At 37.2% G+C, this 19,549-nt stretch overlaps 1 protein-coding gene across 1 annotated transcript in view; it reads right to left on the bottom strand.

Moving 5' to 3' along the window:
* Positions 1–17,253, bottom strand: part of TRPM6 (transient receptor potential cation channel subfamily M member 6) — a 68,604-nt gene extending 51,351 nt beyond the window's left edge. Inside the window, exons 1-11 of the mRNA XM_085312294.1 lie at positions 17,128–17,253; positions 16,367–16,446; positions 15,454–15,492; positions 10,302–10,482; positions 9,731–9,944; positions 8,054–8,178; positions 7,095–7,266; positions 5,714–5,888; positions 4,646–4,769; positions 3,564–3,636; positions 3,344–3,444 (exon numbers count right to left, since the gene is read on the bottom strand). Of these exons, the coding sequence (XP_085168420.1) occupies positions 3,344–3,444; positions 3,564–3,636; positions 4,646–4,769; positions 5,714–5,888; positions 7,095–7,266; positions 8,054–8,178; positions 9,731–9,944; positions 10,302–10,482; positions 15,454–15,492; positions 16,367–16,446; positions 17,128–17,253 (1,410 nt within the window). The remainder of the gene's footprint in view (positions 1–3,343; positions 3,445–3,563; positions 3,637–4,645; positions 4,770–5,713; positions 5,889–7,094; positions 7,267–8,053; positions 8,179–9,730; positions 9,945–10,301; positions 10,483–15,453; positions 15,493–16,366; positions 16,447–17,127) is intronic.
* Between the last annotated feature and the right edge of the window lie 2,296 nt (positions 17,254–19,549).

The following is a 19,549-nucleotide window of genomic DNA, read 5'->3' as shown; positions in this document are numbered from 1 at the left end:
TGAGGAAAATATTATGTAAGACCTTTATCTGCTTACTGGGAAAAAAATAAAGAATATATGCCTTTCCAATTTTTGCTTGGAGAAGCAATAATAGATGTAGGAATTGTTTATTATGATCTCTTTACATCTTACTTGAAAGGGAGAACATATTCCGTATTTGACAATGGCTTTTCCATTCAAAATGATGCTGCGCAATTGCACTGAAATAGATGCGAACAAGTACAAAGATCTTTTCTGAGCATATCAGAAGCAGAGGAGAGGGAGCAGTGGGACTGCCAGTGAATCTGTAAGGCCGAAAGATGATCAAGGTATAAAAGAAACATTCAAGGAGGTAAGGCTATTGCAGAAACTGTAAATTAATTCTTTGCCTCGCTGCTCACTACAGAATATGTTAGGAAAGTTCCCACATCAAAGCTATTCTTTATGACATACAAATCTGAGGAACTGTGTCAAATTGGAGTGTCAGTAGAAAAGATTTCAGAAGTCACCAATAAAGTGGTAGTAAATTGTCGGGACCAGGTGGTATTCACCTAGGAGTTCCCAGGGAGCCGAACTGTAGCTGAAATTGGCCTCTCTGCCAGCAGACTGAGAAACTGTAAAACATATGCAGATGTTCAAAAAGGCAGAGGTTCATATGTTATTCAGGTACTGTGTATCAATACAGTCAGAATTTTGTAGGAAAAGATGTAATGAAACTATGATAAGGAATAGCACCAATAGGGACATGGGTAAATACAGTGAGAAGAAGCAATACAAATAATTTGTAGAGTGAAATCATAAAGCTAGTGGAAGTTTTTCAGGAAGCCAGTGAGGATAAGGCTGTCTGATTGGTAGAATATTTTTGTAGCCCTCAAAAAACTTTTGATAACAACTTCCCTGAAGAACTTTAAAGGAATTTTACTGTCACAAGATGAACATCCTCTCGTTGATGAAATGATAGGAAAAAAGAACAGTAAATGGTGATGGGAGTCCAAAGAAATCCCATAGGTTGCAGGTTGATTTGACAATACCTGCTGATGATACAAAAAATATTCATAGTAACTAAACCAATTGTTATGAAGAGCTGCAGAAGAATCTCAGAATTTTAACGAGCACAAAAAAAAAGGTGAAATTCCACATTGGTAAATGTGAAATAATGTGCATGGTGAAACAACACAGCCTGCACAGTGTCAACCTTGAAATTAATTCAGAAAAGGTGTTAGTGGACCTACCTTCTGAAAGAATGAATAAAAATTCAAACAGGCTTACAGAATATTAGGGCTTCTTTTTAGATGGCTACAGAATAATGCATAAACCTATCCCAAAGAAGGGACTTAAATATCCAGAAAAAGTACATGGAAAAGCAGTAAAGATTGTCAGAGATAAGGAGAAATGAAACAGATTAGCAGCATGGAAAAACAAGGTGCTATGAAACAGTTCTCTAAAATCATCAGTGTCACAGTGGTAGGGAATGGGAAATTGTATTATTTCTGGCACTTCAAGAACCAGAAGTATCAAATGAAAACATCAGACAGCAAAAAATTCCACCAAAATTTAACATTTTCATTTAAGATCTCAGCTTTTACTCTTCACTTTTTCATGAGTTATACTAATTACTACTCAAAGTAGGTTCCGCTTGCCTCTGTAGCACCTATACTTTTCATGCAAACGGCGAGCAAAAGAAGAATGCAAAACCATAGGCCTTGCCAAAATATATCTTAAATAATACATAAAAATGGCAAAAGCTCAATCCTCCTGACTTACTCTAACAGAACAGACATTTAAACAGCAGTGAATAGAGAGTATCCCCTTTCCTTAATACCTTACATACACAGTGCTTCAATAAAAGCTTATCTACAGCTGACAGAGTGACAGCCACATTGTTAAGACAAATTAATGTAAATAAAAAAATTTATATGCTATAAACCTGCTAGAGGAAGAAGACATTGAAAAAATATTTTTTCTTTATAGATTCAAAACATAACAGCATGTTGGAACAAATTTCTTAAAGGCAAAAATATGCATACATTTTGATTTATAAATATATCTTTCTCATATTGCATAAAAGCAAAAGTCTGTGTTACATAAATATTATTAAGGTTATGAGGTCAAGCACTCACAAGGTATCAGCTAATTTATTGTCATGAATAACAGCGCAATTATTCATTACAAAATCATATACTGTGTTTCTCCACTGGGCTCAGCTATATCCAGTTCACAGAGTGCATGATGCTCACTTAACAGGCAAATATTCAGCATTTGGTTCCAGCCTTATTGTTCCCAGCTTCGCACATCCCTTGTCTCTCGCACACCACTCAGATCCTGCAAATGAAATTGGTAATTCCCTTCTGGACTTTTCAGGGGCACTCAGCACTGTTTCTCTTCACCAGATTTCTGTGTGAGAACATGCTATTATCATCTCCACTTCACAGATAGCGAGCTGAGCCCAGAGAGGCAATAAAAAAAGTGCTTATTAATTCATGAGTGCCCAACTGTAGACATCTCAGGCATAATCTTTCACATATTTAGCCTTACACAATGCAAGAAAACATGGATAGGTGATCAATAAATTCAATACTTTTTTTCAGTCAAACCATCAGCTAACGTCACTCAGCAAAAAAGATGTTCTACTTTTCATCATCTAAAATGTAGATTATTAAAAAAAATGGTCTGGCAAAATCAACTTTGTAGTTGGAAAATTGGAAAATTAAGTAGATTTACTTCTGGCAGCCTCAGATTCCATTTTTTGAAGAAAATACATATTTCTAAAAAATTGAAATAACATTCGATGTGAGATATAGAATTTATATAAAAAACAAACAAAAAAAACACCACAATGCTATATTATCACACATTTAATTCTATCATTTTTACCTGGCAACTCCACAAAAGATTCAGTATTGGTCTAGTGATTTCTGTACCGTCTAGAGTCAGGAAAAGAGAGGCAGCACATTTATTCCTCAGGAGAAAAGAGTGCTCTCTTTTACAATGAAATATCTTTGACCAGCAATGAATGGGGCAGAAAAGCTTTTATTTCTTCTTGTGGTTGTGGTAGATTAAAACACACAGATCTCAGCTCAGGCTTGAGGGATATATATCCAGAAGGACCAGTGAAACTATTTGGAAAAGTCATCAGGGAAAATGATTGAACTGGATAAACAAGTGTGTTTTTAATTTTCATGTGATGCTCACTGCTGTTGAATACTGTGATTTTAAGAATAGTGTCTTTCCAAAATCAAAGATGTTTATGCCAACAAGGAATCCAAGCACCAAACTACTCCTCCATTAAAGCCTGACAAATGAAAATCATGGAAAATAAGTCATGAAATTAAAATGTAAAGCTACCGTGAGAAATAAAACATACCTTCCAGTGTTGTCCATAAACTAATATATGTTTCTTGGCAATATCCAGTCGGTTCCAGGCCAACGCCAAAGCTAACTGATCTGAAGCAGACATATTTGTACCTAGAAAACAAGCAAAGTATTTAATAGCTCACATACATCAATGTTATTCCTTTGCTTTGAATGGGTAAGCCAAGGGGGCTGTACATAGATGAAAACAGATCATATTCCCAGATAAGTACCTTTCAGAAGTGCAGTCAGAATTGCCAAATCAATGTCCTGCTGTTCCTCAGACTCTGCATCAAATATGGTTATCTGTCAGAATTGTAAAAGTACTTTATTTGAGATGGGGCAGAAAAGCTTTTATTTCTTCTTGCGGTTGTGGTAGCTTAAAACACATAGATCTCAGCACAAACACTGGAAAAGGACCAGTATCTGAACGTATTTACTTTGTTTCAGTAAGAAATTACATCGTTTCGCTTTTTAATGCAATGGTGTCCCAGACAATCTGACATCAACCTACTGTATAACAATATGAGCTCATTTTCTTTTGATTAGTTTTCAAAACTGGGAAAGGTAAAAATGCAACTTGACTGATATCTACTCAGTTTTCAACTAGAAAACAGTCTTAGACATTGAAATATAATAAAACCTACAGAAAAACATAAAAAGACTTATTATATCCTTTCCGTTTTAGTGTCCACTGCAACAATTCTTGTGACTTTCATAAGAAATACTCAGTATCCCCAAATGATTACCTGAGCCATTAAATGTGTCAGTGCATTTCAAAAACCCTGACAGTGCAGAAAAAAAAAACTCTAGTAAAATTCTGAGTAGAAGAATGGGTGGATGCATTTATAAATTATAGAAACGATACTAGTAAAGAAAGAAAAAAAGTAAGAATCATTTGATCTTTACTGTGAAAACAAAGATGTCAGGCCTTTTGCCAAAAACATGAAGGCTGTCATTTCATAAGCAACCACTGAGACTTGAGAAGTCAACTAAATGGCTTCTGTGGAAATATCTATTATATACCTTAGTAAAGCAAAGGATACACAGATCAGTTGCTGGTGCTTTATAAAAACAGAAGACTCATTTCACATTATCTTTTCAGGAGTTTTGACCACGGGCACTGAGCTTCCTTTTCCCTGCGGTACACGATGTGTACCGAAACCAGTGGAACAGACACTCTCTTGTCATCTTCATATTGGAGACAAAGCTGTTACCTTGCAACTGCTGAGCCCAAGCCAGCTCACCACAGAAAGAGCAAAAAGGGTAACCGCAAACAGAGACATCGTAAAATCAGCGTGTGAGCCCTACTCACGGATTCTCTGTGCTCCATGCACTCCATCAAAATGTGACATAAGTGACTGGACTGTTTCTGCCCCAAATTGAAGGTGTTTTGGATCATTACCATAACCTCTTCTTTCACTTGAGGGCGCAGCTCCCTGAAGAACAGACATAAAAGCAAAAAAGTTTATTTTGGGCTACTTCATCCCACCCCAAATGATACCTCAGCAATAAAAATTTAGCAATAGAAATTTATGCTAAACGGAGACACTTCAGAAATATTTTAATTTCTCTGTTGACTTTTTCCTCCCATCTTTCAACAAAATAGAGCAAAGGCATCACATAAGATAAATTATTATTTATATGGGCATTACTCCTGACCACACACATAAACTATTAGAAACATAAGAAATTAAAAAGTTAAGAGTTTTCAAAGGATTGCTTATGAATATGCAGCTAAAAAATATTAAAAGTTTTGTAAGGTTTTTCTGTCTTTTAATATCCCAGCATCTGCAGCTGAGCAAAGGCTCTGCGGAGCTGAGGCTGCACTGGAGGTGGCAGAAGGAGCTAGAAGAGATTACAAATATAGGGCATATATGGGAAATACACTGGGACCTAAACCAAGGCTAGGGAACATTGGTTCTCTTCCTACCCAAGACTGAGGCACTTACAGCAGCAATAACCCCAGCTCTAGTCTCAAAAACTTTGTGTAACCCAAGCCCAAGCCCACTTTCACAATCCTGATGAGAAGGATGAAGGGATGGAATCAAAAGCAAAGCAGGTACCTGGGGTCCCCCAACATCGTCCCTGGCCAGAAGCTAGAAACATTGAAATAACTCAGAACAGCCAGACGCAGTTTCAAAGCTTTCCTCTTCAGAAAAGCATTCATAATTTTGGCAGAATGTTTTTTTTTAACATCAGCTTGGGGGGTGGGGAGGAAGAAGCACTGTTCTCGCTTCAGAGATGTAAAAGCCAGCGGAAGCCCCCAGTCCGGTCACTATTAGAGGCAGGAATCTCTTATCTATCTGATTTGGAGACAGGCATTTTCAGGTCCCTCGCAATATTGCAAGCCAAGCAGGAGGTGCAGTATGCCGCTACTCACCCCGTATCACCCGTGTGTTTGTGGGTAAAAGCCAGGATATCTGCAGCTCTGCCAGTGCCCTCACAGACCACCACAGGGACAGCTGGACTGGCCCTCACGTACTCCCACACCATTAGGATCACATTGGGGCCTCCTTCCACCACCAACCCAACTACGGGTACACCTTGGCCCATTCCTGTTTCAAAACACACCTAACCAGTTACAACAGGTCTCAGTTAAAAAGAAAAAAAAAATCAGAATGTCTCATCAATTAACACTCTTGAAGGAATCTCACATTACTACATGGTTCAATGAAGAGCCAATCATGCCTTCATCATCTCTAATTCGACTTACACTTTTAAGACTGACTAAAAACACCTGCAACTGGGGCAAAAAGATTATGAAAACTCCTTGATGCAATTGTCAGCAGCCCTAGCACTAGAAAGAATAAAGAGCATACTAYGCAAAATATCGTCTGCAGTTCACAACAGCTGTCACACATTCAAGGGTGCACCACATCCATTTGCTTATTTATATATATGGAAAAGCAAACAGCCCCCCCCCTTTTTTTTTTACAGACTTTGATAAGTTTTATAGTAGTATAATGTTTTAGTAATTAGAAATACCTATGACATAAGATGCAACAGAAATAGAAAAAAAAATGGAAAATACAAGTCACAAAAAGCCATATTAAGGAAAAACATTAGAGGCTGAATAAGAAGCTGCACACATTAACACACTAAAAAGATTTTGAGTAGGTTCTAAGTTTGTAAAAACTATACCATGAGCTGAATAAGAAAGCAAGCATTCAAAATCATAATTCTGCRATATCTTTTGATGTATCTCATGCTTTAAATCTCTAGAACAGAAGCAACTTACAAAAAAAATGCTTAAATAATCTGCTGCATAAAAATAAATACTTGTCTAGGTAATAAATATTTTCTTTACGATTTCTATACCATAATTCATTCACTGCATAGGCAAGTTACAAAATCAAGTTTCCCTTTTGCAAGCAGCCTGTGTTTCTGTTCCCAAGGAGGTCTGAGGAATGCATGCAAGATGTCTTACCACCTAGTTAAAATGCTGGGAAATTCACTCATGCTGATATAAACACCATGTAAAACTGTGCAAAATGAACGTTCTCAGCACTTTCAGAATAATCTGACTCTTTTAGATGTTTCTGTAATTGAGATACCAAAACCTGAGTTACCCCAAATGCCTATTCTTTCTGAGAGTGTTGCCCTTTTCATTTCTCCTGACTGAGTTCAAGACATTTGAATTTAGTAACTTCAGCCAGTGAAATTCATGGCAATTGAGGACACACAGTATATAACAGGAAATGCCAAGTATCTCCATGACTTTTAGGATAGGATTTTCAAACTGTGACCAAGGCAGTACTCACTTGTGTGTATTTTTTGAAGGGATATGTACTTCTCCAAATTCCTCCTGAGCATCATTTCATTTCCATACTTGCCTACTGTCCCATCATCTGCCATTAGGAAATGAGAATGCATGCTGTTGAGGGTACTCAGCTTGCTGAGCGGATTACCGAGAGTTTGGTACAGGCAAACTACCTGAGAAAAATGAAATAAAAAAATTTTCAAAGAAACCAGTAAAATATCATCTTGTGCATTTACTCATTTGTATATATTCCTTTGCCATACTGTGTGGAAGTCTCCATCATGCTTCTTGCTGCTCTAATCAAGCATGGGTTTTCATTTGACTCTTAACAGTAGCGAAAATATAATTAATACCACAGAAAGCATTCATGATTAGTCTTACAGTCTTAGTGAGGAGATGAATGAGGAGATGAGCCTGTCTTTCTCTGTAACAGTTGAAACAGTGGCATATTTTTCCCTGTTGTAATTCCACTAAAAAACGTGATCTGTCATTTACTTGGAATGATTTTGCCCTACTTGTCAAGTGTTTTTTAAAAAATTATGTAGCTTGTTCCMTCACATTGGCAGTTGCATAAAACTCCAGTTTATGAACAAAAATAATGGATTTKAATAGCCTACTTGTGTACACCATTAACCTGGTTGCTTATCCTGAATCACATGAATGTAGAAATACATCATTTGCATACATAAGACAATTGCCTAGTTAATTACAAAATTTCAGAAGGGAACAGCAATTTCCTGTAAGAAGAGAAATATTTTAAACCTATTACTTACATATGAAAAGCAAAATACAGTGCCTCAATATGCAATTGAATTTGATTCCTGAGCAAAATCTAAAATTTCTTTTACTGACAACAAAATCAAGCCAGCGAAGTGAAGTAGGCAGAAACTGATGTAGATAAGAAAGCTAAAACATCCCCTGAACATAGAGGTTGTTATTAGCAAAACGTGTCCTACTCACATCTTTTCCGATGAGGTCCCTCTGGTTCTCGATGATGCCCCAGGGAGGGATCCCAACAGCGCAGATCTTTCGCAGGTACGGGGAGGCATGGCCTTTCAGAGCATCCCCCACGTGCCGAGACACTCCTAAACACACGAGTAATCATCACTTTCCTGCTACATTTGGATTCTTGCCACAAGACATCYGTAAATGGGTTCTCCATCATTTATTTTATTCTACGGTTATGTTTTGAACACAAATAAAACTATCTTCCTCACTTGTACATTTGGCATCCACTGCAGGGAGAGTAAGGTTCAGTTGTAATGCACCAAAGTCAACACGTATTTATGATTAACATTATTCATTTATGTTGCTAATGGATCTACCTACCTGCAAAAATACCTTATTATTTGCATAAATATCCTCAGAACTAAAACTGAAACTAATGCCTTTGTTAGTACTTACACTAGCATATAATACTTTGTTAGTATTTACATTTAATTATTAACCATTTCAAATAAATTCACTGCACATTAAATTACTGTATGTTTAGATTCTATTCTTTCAAATATAACACCTCACTCTTTTGGAAGGCCATAGAAGGACAAACTAAGAAAAAAAAAACAGAAAAAAATCACCTTAAGCATCCAAACATTCTCAAAAACATATTTGGATTTAATAAACTTTTAAGTTAATGGAAAATAGCTTAGCAATAGATCTTTTCCAATTTTTCAATTGCTGCATGTCTATGCTTTTATATTCAGCTAATTTAATGAGTCTTTATTTCTTCATGTGTTTGGTACTCCTTGCAACCTCAGCTAATATGCTTTAAGACTTTATTGTAAAGCAGCAACGATTAAAAATCAGATTTAGTATAAGCAACTGACAGTTAAAAAAAAATCATACAAACAGAAACCTATTTGAATGGCTTTGAACAAGACAACTTAAAAAAAAACTAATTTTAGCTTATAGAAAGTTTTTAGATTATTCCTTCATCAAAAAGGATTAAATTCATCTAATAATGAATATGCTATTTTTTGGCACATCATTCACAGGAGGATTGTCAAACAAGGGGATTTTCCCATGAGCTTCCTGTCATCTCCTGATTGTCCATATTAATTCCAGGATGGCACAAAGCATAACCAAGCACCCTAGGTCATCTATTAGGTGTAAATTCTCCAGTGTCAGTATAGTTTCTTYAAGGCCACATGATTTAATATGAACTAACTAAATAAGACTTTTTCAGTTCCTTGGCTTAYTGACCACTTCAGCTTTTGTACATAATCTAGATAATTTCAGATATTAATAGGTTAGTTAATGGATTATTATAATTTAAAACTTCCTTAATTATAAAATATGAATTAAATTTAGATTTGAAAACTATTTTAAAGATGATGATCACAGTCCTTATAACCTGATTTTTTTAAGGAAGTAGATGAAATTCACTGCAATATAAGTTCTGGTTATCTACTGTCAGTTGGCATTGTGCTTATTACACRCGGAATACTCCTTCCTCTTTAACCAAAAAATATTTAAAATACTTAGAATACCAGTTAATTGCTGCAAAGCTGTCTGATGTCACTCTTTGCATTATGCATTCTGCTTGATAAAAATTCCCATATCATCATACAAACAATTACATTGTATTTATCCTAATTGTACATGTTCATATATGATGAAGAAAAAGAATTATACTACCGCTGTTGATGCCTTCTGTAATTATCCATGCTCCTGTAGTCTCAGCAGCCTTGACCAGTCCTTTGCTGAAAACCTGTTTGACCTTTGAGGGAAGCTTGAAGTTTTGAATGCCTCCATGAACAGAGATCACTAGCTTTGGCAACTCCATCTGCCATTCTTTAACCATCAGGTGCAACAGCTGGTCCAAATTACTGTCATAAGAGAGTCTGATATACTGGAAGAAATAATTGTGGTTAAATAAATATCCTTTAAATACTCCAAGGAAGAAAAGGAAATATCTGAGAAAAATCTCAGCTCTAACATCTTAAGATCTTGTGAAACATTAGAACTTTCACAAAGAAAGATATTAATGCGATAGCATAAAAATGTATCTGTGAGTAATACAAAGAACAAGCCAGGTTGGTCCTACTCTCAGTGAAGCTCAACTTAAAAATATTGTTTACACACTCTAATTTGAGTTCCTRGTACATTGCCCTTTTCTTTCCGATCTCACTTTTTGCCTTTCTTACATTGAAATTATAAAAAAGTACATATTAACCCAGCACCTACCAAAATCAAATTCCACCCATACCTTGGCATGGTAAGTATGATCTCCATCCTGGAAATTGATYGTCCCAAATGCATCAGTTGGACTCGTCTTTGTGTGTTTTTGCACGGACCACTCTTCATTGCTTTTCTGAAGGGCAGCTTGATATATCGGCCAGCTACAGTCTACCTCTGGGTGATCTCCAATTAGTCGTCCACAGCAACACCTCACATTAAAAATAAAAAAATGATTTTATATCATACACWCTTGCACACAGCTGTAGGATCTTGACCAAAATAGCCCAAATAGTTTTTCTAGAAAGGTGGATTTTCTAGCTTTCTGACACCAAATATAACAAAAATGAACTTGGATGAAAAAACTCAGCAATGGCAAAATGACATTGAATAAAATCAATGTTTTGACATATACATGATTATTTTATACCTGGGGAACACTAATAGCGTTTGATAGTCCCATGAAGCAATTCTGATCTGAGCAATGCAGTTCAACTTTATTGAGTTCTTATGTGAGATTTAAGAAGAATATTTTGGGCCATCAAGACTCTTCTGTGATTATGACCACAGGTTATTCTAGGTACTGAAGATGACCTTGGAGTTACAGTCATCAACCAGGAGGAGAGAAGTGATCTTAAGTCTAGAGATATTAAGGGTGACTCTTGGACACCAGCAAAGTGAATATATAAAATAAATTGATTGAAGTGCAATATTAATGGAAATTTTGTAGATCAGTTAGCATTAAAGCTTGTGACTGTATGAATAGCCTGGGCTCCAAATTCAACCAGTATTGCTGTTAKACAGGCTCTGACAGGCTTCAGCCTGTTTTACAGGATTAACTTTGATGTAATTTATAATGACATCTGATACTCCAATTTCCCTTTAAATGTTTCTGATGTTAAAATACTCTTGGGAGATTTAGAGAAATCCTCCCCTTCTACTCTGTGAGATTCTAAACAGCCTCTCAAAACTTAATGAATTCCTTGGGACTCTGAAACATTGCTTCTGGATCTAGGAGCAGGTTAGATGCAAACTTGATCTGCAGAAATGTAAAGAGGTAACATGCTTAAAGACAGAATAGTTTTACAGAGACGTGAAAGAATTAAATGGTGAAAGACAWATGAATTTTAAAAAATGATAAAAAAGCCCGAAGCAAATTAAACAGGTGTACTCTTCAGAAAGGCACTTTCACACACCTAGAAACCATAGAAAGTATGTACACACATGTTTTTCAGCACAGGCAAATGACATTCAATCTATTTAATGCTCAACAAAAGCAGACTGGAGAAGGGAGGCATCCCACAGTCTTGAGGAATTAATAACTCAATTAAGTGATCTTGTTTGGTGGAGAATTAAAGAGTTGTCGAAGCCTAGCACTGCAAAARACTACCATCAAAATATCATCACACAAGGATCACGTCTCATGTTATTGTGCCCTATACAAGCACATCAGCAGCCCTTCCTAGAGCAACACAAACTGCAGCAGCCTGCCTTTGCATAGCAAAGATCCTATGGGAAGAAACTAATCATCTGACATGACAAATCAGTGCAGTAGTCTTGAAACTGAGAGGGCCAATGAACACCGAACTATTTTTGAAATAATGACATTTGTACTGCATGCTAAATGCTTAAATGCAAAAGCATGCAGGGATCAGTCAYTTTTGCAGAATGACTCAGTTACATTGAGCAGGCAGTAGAGGACTGCACGCAGACCTAACACAGGCACTGCAGGRTGTATGCACTTGCTTTTAGACCTAGGATTACCATATAGATATATGAACTCAAAAGGACTGGTATTTCCCAAACAGCTCTTGCTCTGCTTCAAGCTGGCATGCTTTCTCTAGAAAGGGAAAAGATGCAAATAACTTTTGAGCTATTTGGAAAGTCAAAAGCCAAGACCAGTAGACTTTCAGGACGGCTGAGGAAATCAGATCAGAATATTACATGGAGCTCTGTATTTTGCTGTAGATCTTTGTGCTGTAGGTGACAGGGCTCAGAGAGGAGCCACCAGCTGGGGTAAGGATCAAGTCAAGGATCGCTCGCAAGCACTTGACCCACACATGTCCCTGGGGATCTGACAGGCTGTACTCTAAGGGTGCTGGTGAGGAAGCTGGTAGCTGTCCTCATAAAGCCACTATACACCAGTTTTGACATGTTGTGGAGATTAGGGGAGGTTCCCAACGACTGGAGAGAGGTGAGTGCTGTACTCATCTTCAGAATCGGGGAAAAATTCTGTGGAACCGCAGGCAGGCCAGGAACATTTCAATCCCTGGGAAAATCCTGGAGGGTGTCCTGCTGGAGCCCGCATCTGCACGCATGAGGGAGAAGAGGGTGATCAGAAACAGGCAGCATGGATTTACCATGGGTAAATCATGCATGACCAACTTGATTGTCTACTGTTATAAAATGACTGGATAAGTGGATGAGGGGAGAGCGGTGGATGTCATTTACCTCAACTTTAGCAAGGCTTTTGACAGTCTCTCACAATATTCTTGTATCCAGATCACAAGAAAAACATTTCACCTAGGGACAGCCCAGGAGTGGGGCCAAGCTGGAGGGTGGTACCAGCTCTGTCCTCAGAGGTGGCACCAGCTGAGTACAGCCCTGAGCAACCTCATCTGCCCCACAGCTGAGCCTGCTCTCCAGTTTTGGGGAGAAGGAAGGGGAGGGGAGGGGAGGTCGGGAGCCCTCCTGCAGTCCCTGCCAGCCCAAACTATCCCATGATCATCTGAAGACACTGTGTATAGCTTTAAAGTGTCTTTGCAACAGCTTTTTCTTACTTACTTCAGAGGCTCACCAAGCTACTAATGAAATAATAATGAAAAGTCATACTTTGAGGAAAAAGGAGAAACTCTGAGGGTCAGCGGTGCTGTTAAAGCATATAATAACAGGATTACAAAAGCAAGTGCCCTAGCAGGCAGCACTTCAGAGCCAGTATCCAAGAAATGTGCCTAAATACAGCGATACAGGTCAAATACAGCGATAACTCTCACAAAACAATAGAGATGCACAAGGTACCAGAGGTTCGGGCATCACATTGCTGAATAACCACACAGTGAGAGCAGCCTCAGAGCCGAGGCGCAGCAACCTGGGGTGTATTTGGAAGCACCGCACTGAAGAGTAGAGAGGCCAGTCCAACACACTGGGGAAGTATGGACAAACAGATGTGCCAATACATTACTCAAATTTGATTATCAAGTACTTAATGGAGTTATTCCACATAGTATTTGCCAATAGGTGCATAGTGCACTCATGAACTGACTGCAAATCTTGAAATTTGTCTTTAAATAACACTCTTAAGAGATTCCATTTGAAAAAAAAAATCGTTTGCCTAAAGTATTAGGTCAAATTGTWGTATACATCAAGTATATTCACATCAATTTTTGACTGTTACGAAAAACAAACAAATCTCAGAAAGCCTAAAACTAGTTTCATTCCTGATCTAATAAACACAAAATAACCAGTTTCAACACTCACGTGGAAACACTTTTCTCTTGTTTGGAATTTTGAAAGAAAAGATCTGCTAGAACAAAGCTATGTGTGCATCTTAAAAAAATACAAGTAAAGAGATTAGCTGTCATTTGGAAAATTGTGCCTGGAAGATAAAGACTGGTTGAAATGAACACCAGACACCCACACATTCTGCATATACAGACAGATGGACAAACAGGATTTACGTTAGCTTAAAAAGTAGGAAAATGCACACCAACAATTTAACAACAGTAAGAGGGGAACAAAATCCAATTCTGTGAGATCTAGACAAAGGTAAAAGATGAAAATAATTTAAGAAGAAAATACTATGACATGCACACTCCCACTTTCTCTCCTTCTTCCTCCACTCTTCCACTGTAGTATTAGCATTACTACAGCTACACAGTGTTTGATTAGAAGGCTGATCTGGTTCAAAATTAATCTTATTTTTTATTATTTTTTCCAGGTTAATTTTGATACCAATGAGTTTCCTGAACCAACTAACAACATGATCCCAGTGGACGGAAGAGGGGAGAGAGAGAGAGACAGAATTTCAACAGTCTGATTTTAGATAGACTTAAAACTGTGTGAAAGCAACTCTGTTACTGAACACATCTGAACTTATCTACAAGTTAGCAGGTAGTATTAAAATTCTCCCTGCATTTCTACCTCCAAAATGCTTGCAAAATCTTTGTATCCATTTTCTTCTGCTCTGGGGCTAAACACACATGCAGCTTTCTTTTGGGACAGATATCAGGCAAAGAAAGTAGACCCACTGACAGCACATGCTGCACAGATCATGCACCTTCCTTTTAAGACCAATGTCTTTTACACTGATTTGATTTACATGAGTGTTTTGCTTGCTTTTTAGAAAATTTGATTCTGGTCTCAGGTAAAGCTTAGAAGCAAAATAAAATGTGAAATGTGTCATAAAAATGCAAATAGTCATGCTCATGCAGATGACAGAAAGTTTGCACTACCTTGTTGGTCACTAGTTATTGGGAACTCTTAGTTTTCTATTATTTCAGCTTTCAGAGAAAAGGCCTCATTACAAAACAACTGTCAAGGAAAATTAAAGTTTCGATTTAACAGGGACACCRGCTACAGCAACACCAGCTGCTATAAACATTGGATTGAAAAGATTCACAAGCCTATTTGCCTGAAAAATCCACACACCAGTTAAACACCACTTGAAAATCACCAAAATGATATAAATTCTGTTGTTTGCCTTCCCAAGAGCAGGAACTCAGAGCAGCCAGTACAAAGATGAGAAAAATCTTTAGAAAAACAGTATCACCAGGGATGTGTCTATTRTCTTCTTCCTTCTCCCTTCATTTTATTCTTCTTCTTTCCCTAAATCCTAAGGTTCTTCACTGCCCTTCTCTCCCTCTCTTCTATGGCAGCCAGGATACAGCTGGAATTGTTACCCGTTTAGAGACACATTTCTGCCTTTCATTCCTCAGGAGAACATGAAGACACAGACACCTGCAGAAGTCCTTTGGATAAAATTTTCTATTTTGAGTAAATTGAAGGTTTTTATATAATTTATTGGACTATGGTTTATAGTAAGACTTCCCACAACAGGCCCCCARAAAGGCTCTTATGACATTTCCAGAGGAAAGGTATTTATGCTCTTCTTGCTTCCCAGATAAAGGTCCATTCTTACTTTAACTCACTTTAAAAAGCATACACTTTCATTTATTAAGCCTTACCTGATTAAATTCTGGCATACCTGGCATCCTGCAGAACATCTGTGACAAGAGATGAATAATTAAYACATGTATGTATAAAAGAAAGCACCTGTAATTGTGTTTTTAAAATATCAATTCACCTGTGAAAAAATTCTAATTGGTAGAATTAACAGTTGTGTATTTTTGCATTTAACCTAGAAAGATCTACTGGATAACTTCAGTGATTTGTTTGGAATTTTAAATCTCAGGCTGTAAGTCCAATCTGCATTTCTTAGGCAAGCTGTCATTTAAACTATTCACGTGTTCAAAACAACATGATCAAACTTAGACATTTACACCTTTAAGATGCGATCCCACCAAGTTTATTTAGGCAATACGACCGATTAGTTACATAGTCTGGARAGCATGATCTGRAAGGTTTGTATTCTCAATTCCTCAAATCTGGGTTGAACATCTAATTTTTTTATTACTCTTTTCACATTCTCTGCCAGCCTGAGCAGACACCTGCATCTCAGAGCTGCTCATAAGCAACAGCAGACGTTGTTTTCTACTTAAAGCCAATTCTGCTTCATCCTTTGAGGAAAGGCGAAAGTAGTAAAACAGGGTTAAAATTTCCAGTGCAGTAGTAATCTGACATTAAGAAGCATGTCATTTTCCTCTCTCTCAGTCGGATGTCGTACYGCAGTTTTGGTTGTTGGACTGAGAGCAACAGACCTGAGAAGCCCAGGAAGGTTAATAGTTGTGGATTTCTAACTCAAACAACCACTTTTGAAAGGTACTGGTGACAGTGTCTATGAAAAATCATAAATGTCAGCAATTGCTAACTGGGACATCATTAAACTGCAAAGAATTGCATTAAAACTACGCACACASTCCATAAACATTTATTCTGAGTCTTTCTAAATGCAGTAGAAAGAAAAATTCACTGCTTTACCTGTGAGGGTCTTTTGAACTGGGTATGATGTTGGCACATTCTCTTTTACTGAAGGCCTCTTCAATCCAAGATTTTGGGGACTGAAAAGACATTTCAGATATAACTACATTCTTGAACTTCTGAATATAATGTCAAAAATTATACTGTAACATCTATATTACTGTATATGCTGAACATCTCAATGATTCCCACCCTATGTTAGATGAAACCAAGCTCTTTGGTTTCAAGGTTTCAAGGTCCCAGCCATTCCCTCCCAAGCTTTACAGAGCTGCACATAAATATGAATACTGAGATTTATGTCGGCCTCTATTATTGAACATGAGAACAATTTAGAGAACCAGTAAAAAACACATATATAATACAAGAAATGGCTAGGATGAATAAGAAGTGGAAACAAGAAAAGGAGGAGTTGCTTAAATGACTACATATTCTTTCTGCCATACGACTAGTGTGTGGCAATCTTATTAAACCTGTGAAAATCTGGGGGAAAATACAAGATTTTAAAATTATTTTTATTTATTGAATCAGAAAGAGATGAGTGATTCTATTTTTTTATTATTATAATTTAAGAACTGATGCTTTCTATTTACATGTCTCCTGAACTAGAACTATAGTGAAATGCAAAATGCAAAAATCTAGGACCATTCTCAAAGATCAGACCTAGCACTTAACAGTAATGTCAAGTGGGATTTCTCTACTGACCTCCAAGGAGACTCTGAAAACTGACTTGATGAAGGCTGTGTGGCTGAGTCAATAGTTACTGTGGTACAGAGATCTTTCAAAGAATCTCCTGGGAGTTTTTGAACCTCTTCCAGTTCCAGTCTATCAGGATCAAAATTCCCAAAATCAGTAACAGGTTTTTGGATGCCAAACTTTGAAAACTCCATGATTGGATTTAAGAAATACTAGAATATAGGAAAATATTCTTGCAGTTTACAGGACCTGTTACCTCAACAAAATGGATAATAGATAGATATTGTACTATAAAAAGTAAATACAAWTATAATGATGAAAACTGTCTCATTGCCTCTCTACCTCTTGTCTATCTTGGATAGTAACCTCTAAGACAGGGCATGGTTTATGATTAGGCACACAAGGCAAACAATAATGAACATTGACTCCTTACTTACTTCTTAAGTTTGCAAACACTCATCCCTGCACAGTACACTCCTGCTTTGTAAAAAAGTTTATGATAACTACCTGGCTCCGTGCTTGTCTATAAAATGTCTCTTTCATATCATGAATTAGTAAAGAATTAAATTCATGATAATGACTGTAATTCAACGGATTAAGAATACTCCTAGGAGCATTTTATGGCTTGAGTTCAGCAACAATTCTTATAGAAGAGAATACCTCTTTTTTATCTGCTGAATAGAAGATTATGATCCTTAATAAAAACAGGTCTGTGTGAGATTTCCCGCTTTTGCTTCATATTCTTAAATATTTTCTGCCCCCACATAATCTTATAGCTAATCCTTTGGTTATGGAAAGTCAAGAGCTGTATAAATGAAACACCAAGATGTCTGAAGGTCTGGATCCAGCTTCCATCAAAACCAKAAGGAGTCGTTCCTTTAATTTTAATGTAGTCTGAATGAGGCCCCCATTGACACAGATGAAAGGGTTTATTAAAAAATAGTTTGCTAGTATTAATCTGCGTGTGTGTTCTTCTGGGAACAACTAATTGAACTGTGTCTGGTTGAGCTCAGAAGGAAGGAACATCACCATGGCAGATCCTCAGGGCTGGACAGAGCAAGRCAGGCAGAAAAATTAATTATATTTGAAAGACATCTACTGAAGACCAGGCATAAAAATTCAATCCAAAGAAAAACCTGAGAAGCAACAGAGCAAATTTCATTCTTTGTCAGCATCTATGCTCTGTTCTTCTCAAAAATCTTTTGGCAGGATTCGTATTAGCAACCAGTATTGTCTCATGCTTCCCAAACTACTGCATCCTAATTGTTTGAGCTATCAAGGAAGACACTGAAATGTTTCTGACATTACAACATCCTGAGACTCGGGGTTTTTTTGGAAACCATTTCCTGTAAATCCTACTCTTGACTTATCAGAACTAGAGAATAAATTATTATTTTTTATTTTATGAGATGCCTTGAATACAAAGGCTTTTTTTATTTTTTTAACACTTACTTTACTAAACTTCTCATTAACAAGAGTGGATATAATGGAATGGCTAGGAGACTTTTTGATGTGTGCTGAGTGGTACAACATAAGAGATCCTGTGTTCCCGACAGGCCTCCCAGCATTTGCTGAGGAAACATGCTCAGCCTTGTGAGAGTAGAGAGAAGAACATCCAGACCACTGTCACTTCAATTTAGTAACAGCAATAGTAATTTCGYACAAACCGTTGGTATCACATTGTCTCAAGTGACTCCCCTTAAGCTACTTTATTTCCAGCATGATATAGCCCAGAAATCAAGTGTTATCTGCCTATTTCTTGAGGTGGGGTATATYGTAAGCCAGGTGTGAAGGCCAGTTTTGGAGAACACAACCCAGTGTAAGAAGGACACTTCGCATCAGCCCAAATACCGACTTCCAAGCATGGTGCCAGCTGAGCAAGGGCTGGCACTCAAGTAACCCATCTGTGAACACACACAAAAAAGGACGTGAAAGAAGTTTTTATCTCTGAAACTCAACAAATCTCATCATGCTGTCACAGAAAACAAGTTACAACAGATTTTTTTTTTAATGATGGTAAGTCATCTGTAGTTATTTCAAATCAAAATAGTGATTTTGATTAGTGTAGTTATTTCAAATCAAAAGTGATTTAGTGTAGTTATTTCAAATCAAAAGATAACTTTGCTCTTCATAATCCTGAGAGACAGCAGTAAACTGTTAGCCAAGGTTATAACATCCAGTAAGCACGATACAAATGTATCTTCTTTATTATCAGCTTCTTGAACATCCAAGCTGTCCTCCCAAAGAATATATCTTATTTTTAAAAATACTTTTTTAATTTTGGGTCTTTTTTAATATAAAAGTAATATTTAAAAATCTGGATGTTTTGTGTAAACATTCTACGAATTGGTGCAATAGCACCTCTTTTTCCCTGCAGCTGAGACAGTAGTGGCAGCGACCACCACAGAGCACAGCTAATCCCCTGTCGAGTGACCAGACAACTCTGATCACAACGGGTTGGACTCAAGGCCTAAAACAGTCAGTGGAAAG

Source organism: Rhea americana, unplaced genomic scaffold (assembly GCF_003343005.1).
Source record: "Rhea americana isolate MKP2758 unplaced genomic scaffold, rheAme1 scaffold_11, whole genome shotgun sequence".
Classification (NCBI taxonomy): domain Eukaryota; kingdom Metazoa; phylum Chordata; class Aves; order Rheiformes; family Rheidae; genus Rhea; species Rhea americana.
This window is presented reverse-complemented; position numbering and strand designations above follow the sequence as displayed.